A 19974-nucleotide genomic window follows, 5' to 3' on the forward strand; every position below is an offset into this window, starting at 1 on the left:
AACCTCCCTGCCATGGTCAGGGACCCCTCCCCCAGCCCAGGGGGCTCCAAGCCCCATCCAACCTGGGCTGAGACACTGCCAGGGATGGGGCAGCCACAGCTTCCTTGGGCAACCTGGGCAACCAGGGGCTCAGCACCCTCACCCCAAGCAATTTCTCCCTCCCATCTCAGCCCCAGCTCCCCTCTCCCAGCTCCAAACCCTTCCCCCTTGTCCTATCCCACTCCAGCCCAGCCAGGACATCACCTTATTCCAGGCCACCACTAACCCATGGCCCACACCTGAGAATCACAGAATGCTCATGGCTGGAAAGGACCTCTGAGATCACCAAGTCCAACCAAACAATTTCTCCCTCCCTCCCTCCCTGCCCAAGATCTCCTCTCCATCTCCCCTCTCCCAGCTGCAAACCCTTCCCCCTCGCAGGGTCCCATCCCTCCAGGCCCTTGTCCCAAGTCCCTCCCCAGCTTTCCTGGAGCCCCTTCAGGCACTGGAAGGTGCTCTAAGGTCTCCCCGTTGCAGCCTTCTCTTCTCCAGCCTCAACACCCCCAACTCTCTCAGCCTGGCTCCAGAGCAGAGCTGCTCCAGCCCTCCCAGCAGCTCTGGAGCTTCCAGGGATGCTGCTCTCTGCAGTGTAGTTCAGTCCCTGGACAGGAACATGCATGTCCCATGCCATGGGACAGCCTGGAGATCCCTTGGGAGGTCCCTATGTCCATCCCAGAGGCAGCCAGGAGAGCTTTCAGACAGCAGAAAATTCAAGATTTCTTCTGTTTTTTTACTCTGGTGGCTTTGCAAGAAGTGAGATGGAGGTGAGGAGCAGGGTCACCTCCATGGCCATGGGGGCTTGGGCTTCATCTTGCCCTCTTTCAGCTGTTGGAAAGTGAGGAGTTTATTCAGAGCCAGTGTCTGGTGTCCCTTGGGAGTTGTGGAATGGGAACATCCAGGGGTTGGTTCATCATCCTGAGCTCAGCTTCCTGGAGTCCTGGCAGGATGGATGCAGGCTTGGGTGTCCATCAGGCCTGGAGCTTTGTGTTGGCTCCTCAGTCTGGAGCTCATGTCCTGGAGCCCTTTGCAGCAGTGGTTGGTTGTGGTGGGGACTCAGGATCCCTTTTCCATCCTTGGGGTATGGAAGGATTGTTTTCACTTGGATTTGACCCTTTGTTTCCTCTCTCTCCATCACAGGGAGAACCGGAATCGGCTGACACAGATCATGCTCCTGAAATCCCTGCTCCAGGTAGGAACATCACCAGGAACAGAACCCTCAGGAGATCTGTGGGGTCCTGGCAGACCTGAGCTCAGTGACCTTCTCCTCTCCCCTGGTTTAGGAAGAACCCAAGTTCTGCTTGACCTCTCCTTCCCTCTCCTCTTCCTTGGGGTGTTTTAATCCTCTCCGAGCGTCACTGTCGTGTTGTCCCCTTCTTTCTCTGGATGCTTGGCAGGTCTCTGTGGGCTTCCAGTGCAGTAACATGCTGACAGCACTTCCCAGTGCCTTCCTGGACAGGCTGCTCTCTGCAGCCCTCATGGAGGATCCTGAAATCCGACTCTTTGTCCTGGAGATCCTCATCAGCTTTATCGATCGCCATGGCAACCGGCAGAAGTTCTCCCCCATCAGGTGTGACAGGGCTGGGACCTGCAGAGCTTTGCAGAGCAGGGGTTGTGGGAGGTGGGGGACAGACACAAAACTGCTGAGCTGGAGTAGGAATAAGTCTGGTGGCAGTTCTGGGGGTTTTGGTGCTGTAGGGCAGTGGTTTGTGGAGAGCCCAGTGGGTGGGGGACACCCTTGGTGAGGGGTGATGTGGACATGGGAGCATTGGGACCATCCTGTTGGATGTCACCAGGGTCAGACAGGGGTCCCAGGAGGATATTCAGGAGCCACAAACCTTCTCCAGGGGTTTCACTGACTCCGTGGTACCCCATGGAGAGTCCTGCTGGCCGTTCCTGTTGTCCATGCTGCCTTGCCTTGAAAGAAGTTGACTGTAATCCCAGATGGAAACATCTCCATGGGTTTTCCTGGGGTTCTGCTAATCCCCTTTGCTTGTCTTCTTCTTTCCCAACTTCTCTTTGTGGTCCTGAGCTCCACTGCCTGGACATCCTGTAGTGATTTGCCCCTGGAATAGCTGAATTGTCCAGATGGGTTTTCATAAACCACCTTCAGCTTCCTCCCTCAGTTTCTCCCAGCTGGCTCCTTCCTGGCCTGGGGGAATCTCCTCTCCTCCTTCCCACCTCTGAGTTCTCCTCTTGGCTTTTCCTTGCAGCACCATCAGTGACATCTCCGTCCTGAAGCTGAAAGTGGACAAATGCTCACGCCAAGACACTGTCTTCATGAAGAAGGTAGTGGCAGGGTCTGGGTCTCCTCCTTGTGCAGACCAGCCTGAGGCCTGTGCCTCAGTTTCCCCGGTGCACCACGATGCCTCTAAACCTGGGGAGATCCCCTGGGAAAAGCCAGAGGGCTTCCAACTCCAGCAAGCTTCAGTCTCCATCAACCTTGGAGTTGATGGAGCCCTGCTGGACTCTTGAAGCCACCATTTGCCCCCAGGAAGGAGCACCCCAGGGCGTGGTGGCACCCCAAAAGCTATTTATCCCATAGCTTTTGAAGCCTGAAGGTCCCTTTGTTGCTCCTTTGCTGCTTTTCTTTCTCCACGTGGGTGACAAAGGATGTTGAGGAGGTGACCACCTCTCTCTTGTGTCCCTCCCAGCACGGGCAGCACCTCTACAGACACATCTACCTGATCTGCAAGGAGGAGGACAACGTGCAGGCTCACTACGAGGCTCTCTACAGCTTGCTGATGCTCATCAGCATCGAGCTGGCCAACGAGGAGGTGGTGGTGGATCTCATCCGACTGGTGCTGGCAGTGCAGGTGGGCAGGGGGCAGCTGGGTGGGCTCCTGGTGCTCAGCACCCTGGGGTGGGCAGGTTGGGATGAGATGGGATGGGCTCTGGGAAGGAGGTTTTGGGGAGGTGGGGTTTGTGGGGAATGGGGAGGCAAAGTGCTCCCACTGCTCTGAGCTTCTCCCACCACAGTGGGGAGAAAACCAAGCAGGGCCCTGGAGCTGCTGGGAGGGCTGGAGCAGCTCTGCTCTGGAGCCAGGCTGAGAGAGTTGGGGGTGTTGAGGCTGGAGAAGAGAAGGCTGCAACGGGGAGACCTTAGAGCACCTTCCAGTGCCTGAAGGGGCTCCAGGAAAGCTGGGGAGGGACTTGGGACAAGGGCCTGGAGGGATGGGAGCCTGCGAGGGGGAAGGGTTTGCAGCTGGGAGAGGGGAGATGGAGAGGAGATCTTGGGCAGGGAGGGAGGGAGGGAGGGAGGGAGGGAGGGAGGGAGGGAGGGAGGGAGAAATTGTTTGGTTGGACTTGGTGATCTCAGAGGTCCTTTCCAGCCATGAGCATTCTGTGATTCTCAGGTGTGGGACATGGGTTAGTGGTGGCCTGGAATAAGGTGATGTCCTGGCTGGGCTGGAGTGGGATAGGACAAGGGGGAAGGGTTTGGAGCTGGGAGAGGGGAGCTGGGGCTGAGATGTGAGGGAGAAATTGCTTGGGGTGAGGGTGCTGAGCCCCTGGTTGCCCAGGTTGCCCAAGGAAGCTGTGGCTGCCCCATCCCTGGCAGTGTCTCAGCCCAGGTTGGATGGGGCTTGGAGCCCCCTGGGCTGGGGGAGGTGATGATTTTGGCATTTGATGATCTTTAAGGTCCCTTCCCACCCAAACCCTTCCATGATTTGACGAAACCCTGCTTGTTCCCCTATCATCTCTGAAATGCTGCAGACCCCCAGCTCCACAAGCTGAGCTGTTTGGAGGGCAGGTGATGCAATGGGGTGGATGGAGACATTTCCAGAGCCTTGCCCATCCTTTTTTCCTGGGGTTGTGTCTCTCTTGCAGGAGATGGCTCAGATCAATGAGGACAACCTCACCCCCTACAACCGCTGTGCCCTCCTTGCCCTGGGGGCAGCTTACCTCAACCTCATCAGCCAGCTCATCACTGTACCCACCTTCTGCCAGCACATCCATGAGGTCAGAGGGAAGGGATGGGCATGGGGATGGGGATGGAGCCTTCCTCAGGGCACCCCTGGCATCAGCTCTCCCAGCCACCTTTAGGGTTTCAGCTTGGCTCCTTGCTTGGCTTCTGCAGGTCATCCAGATGCGACAGAAGGAAGCTCCTTACCTGCTCCCTGAAGAGGTCTTTGTGGAGAAACCCACGTAAGAGGCTGGAGAATCCCTTCATCCCCACCACCTGCTCCTCAGGGATTGGGATCCATAATGTTGTGGGTGGTGATGAGTTTATAAGTCCTGCACTTGCCTGGGCTTGTCTCATCCCCACATCCCCAGGGCTTTCTCTGAAACCCCTCCAGGCATGATGGGGACTCCAGCCCTGCCCTGGGCAGCCTGGGCCAGGCCCTGACAACCCTTTCCAGGGAGAAATTCTTCCCCAGCTCCAACCTAAACCTCCCCTGGCACCACTTGACTTGTGCCAAAAGTTCCTCTTCTCCCATCCCTTGTTCCTTGGGAGCAGAGCCCGACCCCCCCTGGCTCCAACCTCCTCTCAGGGGCTTGCAGAGAGCCACAAGGTCTCCCCTCAGCCTCCTCTGCTCCAGGATCAGCACCCACAGCTCCCTCAGATGCTCCTCACAACTTCTCCAGCCCCTTCTCCATCTTCTCCAGACCCTCCTTGTTCTCCAGATCCCTTTCCATCTTCTCCACACCCTTCTTCTTATTCTCCAGACCCTTCATCTTCTCCGCACCCTTCTCCATGTTCTCCAGACCCTTCTCCTTACTCTGTAGACCCTTCTCCATCTTCTCCAGCCCCTCCTCCTCACTCTCCAAACCCTTTTCCTTGTTCTCCAGACCCCTTTCCATCTTCTCCACACCCTTCTTACTCTCCAAACCCTTCTCCATCTTCTCCAGACCCTTCTCCTTACTCTCCAGACCTTCTCCATCTTCTCCATCCCTTCTTTATGTTCTCCAGACCTTTTCCATGTTCTCCAGACCCTCCTCTTTCCTCTCTCTCCCCATCTCCATGTTCTCCAGCCCCTTCTCCATCTTCTCCAGCCCCTTCCCCAGCTCCATTCCCTTCTCTGGACACTCTCCAGCCCCTCAATCTCCTTCTGCTCCTGAGGGGCCCAGAACTGACCCCAGGATTGGGGGTGCAGCCTCAGCAGTGCCCAGCACATGGATGGTCCCTGCCCTGCTCCTGCTGATCCCACCCAAACCAGTTTGGGGTTCCAGGATGCTGGTGGCCTTCTTGGTAGATCTCATATGTCACCCCACTGCTCTGCTGTGCCACCACCTCGAGGTCACCTGCTGAGCATCCTCAGCCCAGTGCTGGCTGAACTGTCCCCTTCCTGCTGGCAGAGTTGATCTGGGTCACATTTCATGGTGGGGTCCCTTACAGGGACATTCCCTGGGGCACCCTGGTCCTCCCTGAACACATCTGTATCCTCTGAGATGGGTCAAGGACCCTTCTGAGGTTCTGGCTTTGTACCCAGGTGTGCTGTGGGAGCTCTCTGGCTCTCTGTTTCTGACCCAAAGGGACTGGAAGCCCCGGATCCTCCAGCAGGATTGGTGCTGCCCTCTCCAATGGTTTTCCCTTCATCTCCACAGGCTGAGCCATACCCTTGACAGCCTCAGCTCAGAGGTCTTCTTCTGGCAGAGCAAGATCAGTGAGGTGCTGGGTGGCAGTGGGTACAACTCAGACAGGCTGAGCACCCCCTACATCCCCCAGCTGACAGGTAAAGACCCTGCAGAAACCCATCCCTGGCTCTGCACCATGATGGGGGGGGGGATGTTGGTAGAACCATGGAACCCCAGAGTGGTTTGGGTGGGAAGGGACCTCAAAGCCCACCCAGTGCCACCCCTGCATGGTCAGGGACCCCTCCCCCAGCCCAGGGTGCTCCAAGCCCCATCCAACCTGGGCTGAGACACTGCCAGGGAGGTGCCTCCTTCAGAGGTGTAGCCTTGGGGAAATTGAGACATAAAGCAGTGAAGTGGGGAAACTGAGGCACAGAGGAGTGAATTGGAAGCTTCCTGGGTTTGCCACGTGCTTGTTTGGCTGGAGGGAGCCATGAGACACTTTGGGCCTGGCTCAGTCCTCAGTTCTGCTGCTTTGGGTGAATTTCAGGAGAGCTGGGGAGGGACTTGGGACAAGGGCCTGGAGGGATGGGAGCCTGCGAGGGGGAAGGGTTTGCAGCTGGGAGAGGGGAGATGGAGAGGAGATCTTGGGCAGGGAGGGAGGGAGGGAGGGAGAAATTGTTTGGTTGGACTTGGTGATCTCAGAGGTCCTTTCCAGCCATGAGCATTCTGTGATTCTCAGGTGTGGGCCATGGGTTAGTGGTGGCCTGGAATAAGGTGATGTCCTGGCTGGGCTGGAGTGGGATAGGACAAGGGGGAAGGGTTTGGAGGTGGGAGAGGGGAGCTGGGGCTGAGATGGGAGGGAGAAATTGCTTGGGGTGAGGGTGCTGAGCCCCTGGTTGCCCAGGTTGCCCAAGGAAGCTGTGGCTGCCCCATCCCTGGCAGTGTCTCAGCCCAGGTTGGATGGGGCTTGGAGCCCCCAGGCTGGGGGAGGGGTCCCTGACCATGGCAGGGGGTGGATCTCCATGATCTTTAAGGTCTCTTCCCACCCAAACCAGTTTGGGGCTCCATGAATCTGGTTGAATCCCCTTGTTGGACGTTTAGCCCAGGACTGGGAGCTGGGGCTGTGTTCCCTGGGAGCTGCTTCTGCTCCCCCTGGTGTGAGTGTCATGAGCTCTTCTCCCCTTTTTCCTCCTCCCCAGATGAAGATCGTTTGTCCAAGAGGAAGAGCATTGGTGAAACCATTTCCCTGCAGGTCGAGGTGGAGTCAAGGAACAGTCCTGAGCGGGAGCAGGTACCGTGTGCCCCATCCCCCTTGCCCTTGGCAGCCTGACCACCCCTACTTCACCCTTCTCCAATTCTTCTTTTCCAATGTCTTCATTTCTTCTTCTTTCAACCCTTCCCAATTATTTATCCTATCTGCATCTTGGAGCCTTTGGGGAGCTGGAAAAAACCCCAAACAACAAACCCCAACCCAAACCGTTTTCAACCACAATTTGCCAGGAAAGCTCCCTGATCTTTCAGGGTGGTGTTTTGGTGCAAGGACACTCCCAGGGACACCAGTTAGAGGTTGCTGTGGTCCCAGAAGGGTGTCCTGGGCTGGTGTGTTGAGCATCACCTCCTTCTCTCCATCCTCTAGCGAGCCCCAGCAGAGGAAATCACCTACGAGACGCTGAAGAAGGCAATAGGTAAGGGAGGGACAGGGCTGGGGAGGGAGAGGTAGAGCCTGCCATGGGGTGGGCAGTGTCACCCAAGAGTCCCTGTGTCCACACCGTGGATGGCTGAGTCCCCAGCACCTCCCTGTGGCACCCTGGTCACAGGGGACCAAACATCTCCAGTGCTCTGCCTGGCCCTTGGGTTGCTCTTGGGGGCTCCGGTTGCAAAGGGGATGTTGGGGAGCTTCTCCTTGGCTTTCTAGTGATGCCCAAATGTCTGGGGTCTGCTGAGGGGCTTGGGGATGTGGCATGGAGTGGTCTTGAGAGCAGTGAAGAGCCATGTCCTGTTTGCTTCAGTAGACAGTGTTGCTGTGGAGGAGCAGGAGAGGGAGAGGAGGCGGCAAGTGGTGGAGAAGTTCCAGAAAGCCCCATTCGAGGAGATCGCTGCCCACTGTGGAGCCAGGGTGAGTTGGGGCTCTGCCACGCTGAATCCCAGACTGCCCTGGGTGGGAAGGGACCCTAAAGATCCTCCAGCCCCCTGCCATGGGTAGGGACACCTCAGGAATCTCCTCTCTTTAACCCTTCCCTCCCCAGCCCCTGCTCACAGCAGCAAATCCTGGCCCCAGGACTCTGCTCCAGCAAAGTGTCCAGACCAGGAGACCTCACCTCAGGGGTACCTGGAGTAGGTTCTGGTGGCTTCACAGAGTCTTAGGCTCATCAGACAGTTTGGGTGGGAAGGGACCTTCAAGGTCACCTCATTCCACCCCCTGCCATGGTCAGGGACCCCTCCCCCAGCCCAGGGGGCTCCAAGCCCCATCCAACCTGGGCTGAGACACTGCCAGGGATGGGGCAGCCACAGCTTCCTTGGGCAACCTGGGCAACCAGGGGCTCAGCACCCTCACCCCAAGCAATTTCTCCCTCCCATCTCAGCCCCAGCTCCCCTCTCCCAGCTCCAAACCCTTCCCCCTTGTCCTATCCCACTCCAGCCCAGCCAGGACATCACCTTATTCCAGGCCACCACTAACCCATGTCCCACACCTGAGAATCACAGAATGCTCATGGCTGGAAAGGACCTCTGAGATCACCAAGTCCAACCAAACAATTTCTCCCTCCCTCCCTCCCTCCCTCCCTGCCCAAGATCTCCTCTCCATCTCCCCTCTCCCAGCTGCAAACCCTTCCCCCTCGCAGGCTCCCATCCCTCCAGGCCCTTGTCCCAAGTCCCTCCCCAGCTTTCCTGGAGCCCCTTCAGGCACTGGAAGGTGCTCTAAGGTCTCCCCGTTGCAGCCTTCTCTTCTCCAGCCTCAACACCCCCAACTCTCTCAGCCTGGCTCCAGAGCAGAGCTGCTCCAGCCCTCCCAGCAGCTCCAGGGCCTCCTCTGGCTCTGCTCCCAACACAAGGCTCTGGATGTTGCCACCCCCCTTTTCCCTTCTGTGGTCACCAGGCTGATTGTCCCCTTGGCATCTCTGTTGTCCCTGGGTGCAGCCTCACTGATCCAATCTCTGTGTGTCTCCTCCAGGCCACACTGCTGCAGAGCAAGCTCAACCAGATCTTTGAGATCACTATAAGGTGAGTTTGGGGCCAAGCACCCTGTGCCAGGCAGGGTGAGTCCCAAAGCTGCCTTTGGGATGATGGGAGCCACGTGGGTCCCCCAGCAAGGTGGGGTTTGGGATGGGGATGGGGCCAAGAAGAGGGGACAAGGATTGCTGGGAGCAGCCTCTGGTTGGTTTGCCCTGGTTCTCTTGCTCTGGTGGCACCTGGAAGGCTGCAGGAAAGTCCATTGTCTGCTCCAGGCTTTGCTTTGTCACCCAATCTGTCTGTGAACCAACTCCTGCATCTCACCAGCAGTGTTCCCCAGGGCTCAGGCTTGGGGATGGCTCTCTCTAAGGTCTTCATCAATGATCTGGATGAGGCCACGGAGTCCAACTCCAACCAGTTTCCAGTTGACACCTGGTTGGGAGGAGTGTGGGTCTGCCTGAGGGTAGGGAGGCTCTGCAGAGGCATCAGGACAGGCTGGATCCATGGGATGAGGCTCTGCAGAGGGATCAGGACAGGATGGATCCATGGGATGAGGCTCTGCAGAGGGATCAGGACAGGCTGGATCCATGGGATGAGACCAATGTTCAAGAAAGTTTAATAAGACAAGAGGAACTTCTGGCACAAGTCAAGTGGTGCCAGGGGAGGTTTAGGTTGGAGCTGGGGAAGAATTTCTCCCTGGAAAGGGTTGTCAGGGCCTGGCCCAGGCTGCCCAGGGCAGGGCTGGAGTCCCCATCATGCCTGGAGGGGTTTCAGAGAAAGCCCTGGGGATGTGGGGATGAGGGACATGGGGTGGGGCTGGGTTGATGGTTGAACCTGCTGATCTTTCAAGTCTTTCCCAACCAACACAATTCCATGATTCTCATCTTTCAGGCCACCACCAAGCCCCTCTGGCACCATCACAGCTGCCTATGGGCAGCCCCAGAACCACTCCATCCCAGTGTATGAGATGAAGTTCCCAGACCTGTGTGTGTACTGAGGATTCCCAGCTGGCCCCAGGGACCTCTTCCTGCAGAGACTGCTGACCCCTCGGGGACCCCATCCTCAGCCAGCACTGCTGGAGACACCCAAACCACCCCAAGAGTCACCACAACCCCCAAGATGGCACCACAAACCCTTCTCCCATGGTTTCTCTTGTGACTTTCTGCCTCTGCAGCCACCACTGGTGGGACAGGAGGCACTGGGGACAGTGACACGGGGGGGGTGGGGTGGTTGCCCTCACCTCCTGCTTCGTTTTTTAGGGGAAGAGGAGAGGTGATGCTCTGGCTCTGGGCAGAGCCCTTTGGGCACCATAAAGCAAACCCATTCCCTGGGGACATCTCTCCCCACATCATGTCTTGGCCACCTCAAGAGCCTTTGGCAAGGGGTGGAGCTGAGGGGTTGGAGACCAGAAAAAGCAGGAGGAGGTCTGGGATGCGAAGGGCTGGAGACTTGGGGCAGCCCCAAAACCCAAACCTGTCCATGCTGGTGCTTGAGGCAGGTCCTGGAAGGGTCCTGAATCTTCCCAGGAATTTCCCCTTGGCGTGGTGCCACTTCCTCTGGCCACCTCCTCGTGTCCCCATGTCCCAGCTGGAGGATCTCCCTGGTCATGCACAAGGATGGGCACCATCCCATCCCACTATGGGGTCGTCCAGCAGCCTGGCTGGTCCCAGGTCTCTTGAGAAGATGGATTATTTGGGATAATACACACTTTTTTTTTTTTTTTTTTTTTTTGGGGGGGGGGAGGTGGGAGGGAGGAAGGGGGGCACCCCACAAAAGCCATGTCAGCTCTTGTCATCAAAGGTCCTCAGCAAGGCTGCACTGTGTCCCTACAGCCACCATGCTGGGGATTATTCACACAGTAACCCACTGCTTTCATGGGGTTTTGGGTAGGTTTTTCACAGTTTTGAGGGTTCCTGCCTCGAAGGGAGATTTATTTATTTTATTTTAATTATATTTATTACTTTTTTTTTTTTTTCTTTTTTTAGCAGAACCACTTTGCCACAAAGCCCCAGTCTCACATCAGCTGAGCCATAATCACCAAGCAACCCCAGTGCTGGAGGATGTAGCTGCCATAAGAAGGGTTTGGTAGGGTTCACCCTGCAGATCCCACCTCTGGGGCCTGCCCCTGTTGGGGCAAAAGGGTCAAACTGGATTTGGGGTGGGGAGGAGATGAGGCCAGGGTGGGGTTTGCTTTAGACACCCCTGGAAGAAAATCTGGGGTCCTGCCAAGCCAAAAACAGTGAAGTGAAGGTTGTAGGAATGGGGTGGAGAGGTCACTTGGAAGGAGTGGGTTCTTTAAATAGGGTTAAACTGGATTTAGGGTGGGGAGGAGATGAGGCCAGGGTGGGTTTTGCTTTAGACACCCCTGGAGGAAAATTTGGGGTCCTGCCAAGCCCAAACCAGTGAGGTTAAAAGTGGTAGGAATGGGGTGGAGAGGTCACCTGGGAGAAGTTGGTTCTTTACATGGGGTTAAACTGGATTTAGGGTGGGGAGGAGATGAGGCCAGGGTGGGTTTTGCTTTAGACACCCCTGGAGGAAAATTTGGGGTCCTGCCAAGCCCAAACCAGTGAGGTTAAAAGTGGTAGGAATGGGGTGGAGAGGTCACCTGGGAGAAGTTGGTTCTTTAAATAGGGTTAAACTGGATTTAGGGTGGGGAGGAGATGAGGCCAGGGTGGGTTTTGCTTTAGACACCCCTGGAGGAAAATTTGGGGTCCTACCAAGCCCAAACCAGTGAGGTTAAAAGTGGTAGGAATGGGGTGGAGAGGTCACCTGGGAGAAGTTGGTTCTTTACATGGGGTTAAACTGGATTTAGGGTGGGGAGGAGATGAGGCCAGGGTGGGTTTTGCTTTAGACACCCCTGGAGGAAAATTTGGGGTCCTACCAAGCCAAAAACAGTGAGGTGAAGGTGGTAGGAATGGGGTGGAGAGGTCACTTGGGAGAAGTTGGTTCTTTACAGAAGGTTAAACTGGATTTAGGGTGGGGAGGAGATGAGGCCAGGGTGGGTTTTGCTTTAGACACCCCTGGAGGAAAATTTGGGGTCCTACCAAGCCAAAAACAGTGAGGTGAAGGTGGTAGGAATGGGGTGGAGAGGTCACTTGGGAGAAGTTGGTTCTTTACAGAAGGTTAAACTGGATTTAGGGTGGGGAGGAGATGAGGCCAGGGTGGGTTTTGCTTTAGACACCCCTGGAGGAAAATTTGGGGTCCTGCCAAGCCCAAACCAGTGAGGTGAAGGTGGTAGGAATGGGGTGGAGAGGTCACCTGGGAGGAGTGGCTTCTTTAAATAGGGTTAAACTGGATTTAGGGTGGAGAGGAGATGAGGCCAGGGTGGGGTTTGCTTTAGACACCCCTGGAAGAAAATTTGGGGTCCTGCCAAGCCAAAAACAGTGAGGTTAAAAGTGGTAGGAATGGGGTGGAGAGGTCACTTGGGAGAAGTTGGTTCTTTAAATAGGGTCAAACTGGATTTAGGGTGGAGAGGAGATGAGGCCAGGGTGGGTTTTGCTTTAGACACCCCTGGAGGAAAATTTGGGGTCCTGCCAAGCCCAAACCAGTGAGGTGAAGGTGGTAGGAATGGGGTGGAGAAGTTGGGAGAAGTTGGTTCCTCACAAGGGGTATTGAGTCATTCCCAGGGGTATTTGGTCACCCACAAGGGGCATTTGGTCACTCAGAGGTTTATTTAGCTGTTCACAGGGGGTTTTGGGTTCTTCACAAAGGGGTTTTGGTTGCTCAAGGGGGTTTTGGGGTGTTCAAGGGGGTATTTGGTCACTTGTGGGGGTGTTTGGTCACTTGTGGGGGGTATTTGGTCACTCACAGGGGGCATTTAGTCACTCACAGGATTATTTGGCTGTTCACAGGGGGTTTTTGGTTTTTCACAAAGGGTTTTTTGTTGTTCAGGGAGCATTTGGTGGCTCACGAGGGGTATTTGGTCACTCATGGGAGGCATTTGGTCACTCACAGGGGTGTTTGGTCACTCATGGGGGTATCTGGTCCCTCACTGAGGGTATCTGGTCACTCATGGGGACCACTTGGTCACTCAGAAGGATATTTAGTCCCTGATAAAGGGTATTTGGTCACTCCCAGGGTCTTTTTTCCTCCCCACCCTCTCACCTCTGGGTGCTCTCTCCATCCTCACCACCCCCTGGGTGCTGCCTGCAGCTTCCCCCCAGCACCCTGAGGGGTTCCCTGTGAGCTGGGGCATCCCCCCTTCCCTCCCACCCCTGGGACCCCACTGCTCTTGGCTTTGCCACCCCAAGAAATGTCCAAAGCTGGAGCTGCAGAAGCTGCTTCTGCCCATGGAGGGACAGCTGGGGACCAGCAGCCACCAGGCTGTCTTCTCTACCACCTCTTTTCTCTTTGTCTCAGGTCTTTAAGCCCTTGCTGAACACCTCACCACCACCCTTTTCTTTTTTGTGCATTTTAATGTGCAATTTTGGGCATTTATTTAATTCTTTTTCCCCCTCCTCATCCCCCTTTGGTGGTGGCTGGGGTTGGTGATCCCTCCCAGGTCACCCCCGTGTCAGCACAGTCGGGGCTCTAATCCCAGCTCAGGAAATGATCTTGCTTAAGAGGACAGGAAAAACAAAGGTTTATTTTGGGTCCTGAGCTGGATCCCTCCTCCTGCTGCCCCCAGGCTCTCCCCTTGCTGCTGTCACCTCTCCTCAGGGTCCCCGGGTGTCTCTGTCCCCAAGTTTTTGTTGCTCCTCAAGCTTGGGGTTTTTTTTTTTGGCCAGGAGAGGTTTTTGGGGAACCTCAGGGTAGGAAACTTTTCCTCTTGGGGTCATTGTAATGAAAAGCACTAAAAAAAGGAAAAAAATTAAAAAATCACACAGTAGGAAAAGCAATGAACCCCCCCAAACCTGTGTCTGTCCAAAACCCCCCCCTCCAAACCCCTTCCAAACCACGAGGAAGGGGGGGAGATGAGCTCAAGGTTTGCTCCCCATTGTTGCACAGCTCAAGGTGCCCATTGTCCTCTTGAGGGGGGTGTTGGGGGGAGAGGGGTTGGCTTGGGGTGATCCCTCTGGGTCCCCACCTCTTCCCTCCCAACACTTTTCCCATGGGACTGGGCCCATCACCTCCCAGCTGGCCACGTCCCCCCCTCCAGCACCTTGGGGTCCCCTCTGCGTTGGGTGGGGGGGGGGACCCAAACTCCTCCTGTTGACCATCAGGGTGTTAGGTGACCCCTTTGTACACCCCCTTGTAGTTTACCTGCTGGAGATGAGCAGATCTACTCCTCTCAAGGCTGAGGTGCACCTCTCCTCCCCATCACTGTCTCACCGAGCTCTCTGCTCTTGGTGTCTGTAGCCAAGGGCAAGGAGAGGGGTAAAAATTTAAAAAACAAACAAAAAAAAACAGGGGCTGAGGAGGCCCTGGGTATTCTGGAACGTGACATCTCCATGCCCTTTCCAAATAAATGTTGGTGTTGCCATGAGGGGCTCTGCTGCCTTGGTGTCTTCATGGGTGCAGCCTGAGGAGAGGACAAATGGGTGCTTGGGGCTGGGCTGGAGGAGGAGGTTGGACTTGGATGGGGAGAGGTTTTCTTCTCCCTGCTCTGTGCCCAGGGTTCTGCCCAAACCAAGCTTGGGGGAGGACAGGGAGCTGCTGGAGCCAGTGCAGAGGAGGCCCTGGAGCTGCTGGGAGGGCTGGAGCAGCTCTGCTCTGGAGCCAGGCTGAGAGAGTTGGGGGTGTTGAGGCTGGAGAAGAGAAGGCTGCAACGGGGAGACCTTAGAGCACCTTCCAGTGCCTGAAGGGGCTCCAGGAAAGCTGGGGAGGGACTTGGGACAAGGGCCTGGAGGGATGGGACCCTGCGAGGGGGAAGGGTTTGCAGCTGGGAGAGGGGAGATGGAGAGGAGATCTTGGGCAGGGAGGGAGGGAGGGAGGGAGGGAGAAATTGTTTGGTTGGACTTGGTGATCTCAGAGGTCCTTTCCAGCCATGAGCATTCTGTGATTCTCAGGTGTGGGACATGGGTTAGTGGTGGCCTGGAATAAGGTGATGTCCTGGCTGGGCTGGAGTGGGATAGGACAAGGGGGAAGGGTTTGGAGCTGGGAGAGGGGAGCTGGGGCTGAGATGGGAGGGAGAAATTGCTTGGGGTGAGGGTGCTGAGCCCCTGGTTGCCCAGGTTGCCCAAGGAAGCTGTGGCTGCCCCATCCCTGGCAGTGTCTCAGCCCAGGTTGGATGGGGCTTGGAGCCCCCTGGGCTGGGGGAGGGGTCCCTGACCATGATTTGGGTTGGATCTCCAGGATCTTTAAGGTCCCTCCAACCCAAATCAGTCTTTTGGGATCCAGACTGCAACCCACAGGGTTGTGCCTCCCCATGTGGTTGATGTCCCATGGTGGAAACACTTTCAGAGCAACTTTGGGCTCCTGTCTGTGTCCTCTCCTTCCCCTCCCATCAATCCTTCCCCCGGCCTTGCCCTGGCTCCAGGGAGCTGTTGGGTGCCCAGAGGTGGGGGCTCAATCTTTGCTTCAAGATGGAACTGGTTTTAAACCTGGAAAGAGGCAGTTAATTATTAAAGCTCAATTATGTGGCTTTTTTCTCCCCCTTTAACACCTCCAGATGCCCCCAGGGGACAACTCCAACACCTGGATAGCTTGGAAAAAACCAACCCAAACCAACTCAAACCAACCCAATCCAAACTGAACCAAACCAAACCAATCCAAACAAGACCAACCCAAACCAACTCAAACCAATCCAGTCCAACTCAAAACAATCCCAACCAAACCAATCCAAGGGAAACCAACCCAACCCAATTCAAACCACAACAACTCCAACCAACCCAACCCAACCCTAAGCAAAGCAAAGCAAACCAAACCAAATCAGACCAAACCAGACCAAACAAACCCAACCCAACCCAATCCAATCCAACCCAAACTAAACCAATCCAACCCCACCCAAACCAAAGCAAAGCAAACAGAACCAATCCAATCCAACCCAATCCAAACCAAACCAAACCAAACGGAAAGCAGGGCACTACTGTCATTATTTTATTTTAATTTTACTTAGAACTCTTTGGATCTCTCATTTACAGTATTTTACAGCTGGGTAGGAGCTGGGAACACCCTCGGTGTGCTCCGAGCTGGGCATCACCCCCTGCTCCCCACCCGGCTCTGGTGGGATGGGTGGGCTCCATCCCCACCTTGATCCCACCCAAGTGAGGAGCCCCTTTGGGAGCACTGAGGGACAACCTACGGGGTGATCTCTAATGAAAGCCATGCCAGCAGGACACTACAGCTACGGGATGAGAGGGGGGGGGTGTTGGATGGAGGACCTTCCACCCCTACCCCCAACGGGGCTCTCTTTCCCCTTCCCCCCCCAAAAAAAAACCAACTTCTCCCATCACTGCCCCTTCTTGTAGGGGCTTTTGACGATGGCATTTTTGAAGAGAGTCACTAGTGGGGTCTGCTTCTGCTCCGAGGCCATGAAGCCCCCGTAGCGTTTGTCCTTCGGGGGCGGGCGCCAGCGGAAACGCCGCAGGCGGAAGGAGCCTCCGGCCGCCTTCTCATCATCCTCCTCCTCCTCCTCCCGCCCTTCCGCCTCTTCTTCCTCTTCCTCCTCCTCCTCTTCCTCAGCCAGCTCCCTCCTGAACTCCAGTGGGTAGCTCTCGGCCGAGTCCTCTTCCACCCCGTTGGGGAAGACCTTGATGGGTCTCCTCTTGCGTCCCACCGGCTTCCCCCAGCGGAAATGCTCCATGGAGTACGAGCGTTTCCCTTCCTCCCTCTTCACCCCGGCTCCTTCCTCTCCTTCCTCCCGCTGGGATGCCGGGATGCCCGGGAAGGACGCTGGGGGTGGTGGTGGGGGTGGTGGGGGGTTCCCCTCCGTGGCCTCGTCCCGTTTGTGCCCCAGGCTGCTGCTGCTGTTCCTCCGGCCGAACTTGTTCCATCGGAAGTGGCTCATGACGTACCTGCGGATGCTCTCGGAGAGGGGCTGGAGGTGACCATTTCCCGGGAAAACCGGAGCCTCGGCAGAGAGCTCAGCCCTGCAGGCTGCAGCACAACCCTGCATGGGGCAACCAGGAGGGAGGACATGGCCAGGAATCCAAGGGAGACACTTAAGTACCATCAGATGGCTCGGCTGGGAAGGGACCCTAAAGATCATCCAACCCCAACCCCCCCCTGTGCCATGCCCAGGGACCCCTCCCCCAGCCCAGGGGGCTCCAAGCCCCATCCAACCTGGGCTGAGACACTGCCAGGGATGGGGCAGCCACAGCTTCCTTGGGCAACCTGGGCAACCAGGGGCTCAGCACCCTCACCCCAAGGAATTTCTCCCTCACATCTCAGCCCCAGCTCCCCTCTCCCAGCTCCAAACCCTTCCCCCTTGTCCTATCCCACTCCAGCCCAGCCAGGACATCACCTTATTCCAGGCCACCACTAACCCATGGCCCACACCTGAGAATCACAGAATGCTCATGGCTGGAAAGGACCTCTGAGATCACCAAGTCCAACCAAACAATTTCTCCCTCCCTCCCTCCCTCCCTCCCTGCCCAAGATCTCCTCTCCATCTCCCCTCTCCCAGCTGCAAACCCTTCCCCCTCGCAGGCTCCCATCCCTCCAGGCCCTTGTCCCAAGTCCCTCCCCAGCTTTCCTGGAGCCCCTTCAGGCACTGGAAGGTGCTCTAAGGTCTCCCCGTTGCAGCCTTCTCTTCTCCAGCCTCAACACCCCCAACTCTCTCAGCCTGGCTCCAGAGCAGAGCTGCTCCAGCCCTCCCAGCAGCTCCAGGGCCTCCTCTGGACCAGCTCCAACACCCCTGTGTTTCACAGGATGGTTCTGTGCTTCTGCCCCACTGAGGTCCCCATAGGGAGGAATTTCATGGCTGAGACTGGAGCATCAGGTGCAGGTACAGAACCAGCACTGGGAGGCTTTGCAGGGGATGGGGGGAGTGAAGAGGGTGGAGGAGGGAGCTGGGGTAGAGCCCCCCCCAAATTTGGGGTCCCTGGAGGAAACCCAACAAGGTGCCTGCTGCAGCACCCCCACCTCTGAGCACCCTGTGATTTGGGGTAAAGTTGGAACCCAAATTTCAGGCTCATCCCACACAGAGCGGATCCTGCAAGCTCAGAACCAAATTTTTGCATCAATTCTTGGGATGAAGGCAGTGGATGAGTCGACCAAAACCTGGAGGTCAGTGGGGCTGAAACATCATCCTGGTTTGGGACCTTTCAGGAGCAGAAGGAGATTGAGGGGCTGGAGAGTGTCCAGAGAAGGGAATGGAGCTGGGGAAGGGGCTGGAGAAGATGGAGAAGGGGATGGAGAAGTTGTGAGGAGCATCTGAGGGAGCTGTGGGTGCTGATCCTGGAGCAGAGGAGGCTGAGGGGAGACCTTGTGGCTCTCTGCAAGCCCCTGAGAGGAGGTTGGAGCCAGGGGGGGTCGGGCTCTGCTCCCAAGGAACAAGGGATAGGAGAAGAGGAACTTTTGGCACAAGTCAAGTGGTGCCAGGGGAGGTTTAGGTTGGAGCTGGGGAAGAATTTCTCCCTGGAAAGGGTTGTCAGGGCCTGGCCCAGGCTGCCCAGGGCAGGGCTGGAGTCCCCATCATGCCTGGAGGGGTTTCAGAGCAACCCCTGGGGATGTGGGGATGAGGGACATGGGGCAGGGGTGGAGGAAGGGTTGGATTTGATGATCTTTCAAGTTTTCCCCATCCAGGATGATTCCATGACTCTGATTCACGTGGCTCAGCCCATGGTGTCTCCATCCCCATCACCCAGCCCACCACCCAGGTCCCAGGGGCAGGGATCAGGCCCTGCAGTGACCATTCCCTGTCCCCAGGCTTACCAGAACTCCTGCTTCACTGCTGAGGTCCTGGCATTGGCTGCTGTCCCAGCAGGGGCCGGAGGCACCAGCGTGGGGCCAGAGCAGCAGCCCCAGCAGCACGGGCAGGGTGCTCCACAGGGCCATGGTGACAGAAGGGATGAGAGGAGCTGTGAGATGAGAAATCCTGCAGGAACTGTGGGGAAAAAAAAACACAAAAAAACCCCAACCTTGTTTTTTGTTTTCTTTAATTATTTTTTTACCTTCTTGAGATTTCTTTGAGGGGTCCATCTCAACCCTTCTCAAGGTGCTGCACCCCCAGAGCGTGAGCAGCAGGGCCAGGGAGGGGATTGTCCCCTCTGCTCTGCTCTGGGGAGACCCCCCTGGGGTAAAGCTGTGTCCATCCCTGGGGTCCCCATCAGCAGAAGGACACGGAGCTGTTGGAGCCAGTGCAGAGGAGGCCCTGGAGCTGCTGGGAGGGCTGGAGCAGCTCTGCTCTGGAGCCAGGCTGAGAGAGTTGGGGGTGTTGAGGCTGGAGAAGAGAAGGCTGCAACGGGGAGACCTTAGAGCACCTTCCAGTGCCTGAAGGGGCTCCAGGAAAGCTGGGGAGGGACTTGGGACAAGGGCCTGGAGGGATGGGAGCCTGCGAGGGGGAAGGGTTTGCAGCTGGGAGAGGGGAGATGGAGAGGAGATCTTGGGCAGGGAGGGAGGGAGGGAGGGAGGGAGAAATTGTTTGGTTGGACTTGGTGATCTCAGAGGTCCTTTCCAGCCATGAGCATTCTGTGATTCTCAGGTGTGGGACATGGGTTAGTGGTGGCCTGGAATAAGGTGATGTCCTGGCTGGGCTGGAGTGGGATAGGACAAGGGGGAAGGGTTTGGAGCTGGGAGAGGGGAGCTGGGGCTGAGATGGGAGGGAGAAATTGCTTGGGGTGAGGGTGCTGAGCCCCTGGTTGCCCAGGTTGCCCAAGGAAGCTGTGGCTGCCCCATCCCTGGCAGTGTCTCAGCCCAGGTTGGATGGGGCTTGGAGCCCCCTGGGCTGGGGGAGGGGTCCCTGACCATGATTCGGGTTGGATCTTGATGATCTTTAAGGTCCTTTCCCACCCAAACCAGTCTGGGATTGTCTGAAGTCCCCTCTGCTGTCACTGCAGGAGTTTTATCCCTCCCCATCCCAGTAAACTTTCCTCCTCCTCCTCCTTCCAGCTTATGGCAGAGATTTTCCTCCCAGCACCCGGGGTTTGATTTGACTTGGAGGGGAAGCTGAGTCACAGAAAAGGGAAGGGAAAACCTGAAGCTGCCTCCCTGCACATCAAGGCTCCTGCTCCAAAAAAAAAAAAAAAAAAAAAAAGCCAGCCCAGGTGAGCTTTCCTTTCTGCCTCCTCCTTTTGCTTTCTGAACCCAAGGGCATCACTCAGGAGCCCAGTTTTTTGTCACAGTGACAGCAGCTGCCAGGGGGGATTTCTGCCACCTCCTCAGCTCCCAGCAGGATGAGTGATGGGACAGGGTGGAGAGAGCCTCAGGTCT

The 19974-nt window shown here is 56.6% G+C and overlaps 2 protein-coding genes and 1 long non-coding RNA gene across 9 annotated transcripts in view; 2 read left to right on the forward strand and 1 right to left on the reverse strand.

Moving 5' to 3' along the window:
• Window positions 1-9859, forward strand: part of EFR3B (EFR3 homolog B) — a 56870-nt gene extending 47011 nt beyond the window's left edge. For 3 of the 6 annotated variants that reach the window (XM_071742278.1, XM_071742280.1, XM_071742283.1), the window contains exons 12-23: window positions 1177-1228; window positions 1434-1606; window positions 2250-2325; window positions 2691-2852; window positions 3865-3996; window positions 4115-4182; window positions 5584-5711; window positions 6753-6844; window positions 7190-7238; window positions 7563-7669; window positions 8723-8772; window positions 9613-9859. In XM_071742278.1, coding sequence (XP_071598379.1) covers window positions 1177-1228; window positions 1434-1606; window positions 2250-2325; window positions 2691-2852; window positions 3865-3996; window positions 4115-4182; window positions 5584-5711; window positions 6753-6844; window positions 7190-7238; window positions 7563-7669; window positions 8723-8772; window positions 9613-9718 — 1195 coding nt within the window. In that variant the 3' untranslated portion in view covers window positions 9719-9859. Of the gene's footprint in view, window positions 1-1176; window positions 1229-1433; window positions 1607-2249; window positions 2326-2690; window positions 2853-3864; window positions 3997-4114; window positions 4183-5583; window positions 5712-6752; window positions 6845-7189; window positions 7239-7562; window positions 7753-8722; window positions 8773-9612 lie in introns of all 6 variants that reach the window. The other 3 variants (XM_071742279.1, XM_071742281.1, XM_071742282.1) reach the window with 2 other exon arrangements.
• A 729-nt stretch (window positions 9860-10588) lies between these two features.
• Window positions 10589-14146, forward strand: LOC139795368 (uncharacterized). Of its 2 annotated transcripts, XR_011725462.1 has the most exons (3): window positions 10589-11974; window positions 12139-12170; window positions 12658-14146. It is a non-coding gene; the product is annotated as an uncharacterized lncRNA (long non-coding RNA). The 2 variants fall into 2 exon arrangements; XR_011725461.1 differs by having other exon boundaries at window positions 10589-12170.
• A 1905-nt stretch (window positions 14147-16051) lies between these two features.
• On the reverse strand, window positions 16052-18600 carry POMC (proopiomelanocortin). The gene is made up of 2 exons (XM_071742521.1): window positions 18478-18600; window positions 16052-16711 (listed from the first exon to the last, which is right to left on the reverse strand). Exons 1-2 carry the CDS (start codon window positions 18598-18600, stop codon window positions 16052-16054), a joined length of 783 nt encoding a protein of 260 aa, XP_071598622.1.
• Between the last annotated feature and the right edge of the window lie 1374 nt (window positions 18601-19974).

This window comes from Heliangelus exortis, chromosome 3, assembly GCF_036169615.1.
Source record: "Heliangelus exortis chromosome 3, bHelExo1.hap1, whole genome shotgun sequence".
Taxonomy (NCBI): Eukaryota; Metazoa; Chordata; class Aves; order Apodiformes; family Trochilidae; genus Heliangelus; species Heliangelus exortis.

Bases quoted from the DNA above. Each gene is read 5' to 3' on its own strand.
- POMC (XM_071742521.1), bottom strand. From the start codon at position 18,600: ATGGCCCTGTGGAGCACCCTGCCCGTGCTGCTGGGGCTGCTGCTCTGG. The intron at 16,712-18,477 runs GTAAGCCTGGGG...TGCCCCATGCAG, and splicing joins GCAGTGAAGCAGGAGTTCTG to GGTTGTGCTGCAGCCTGCAG.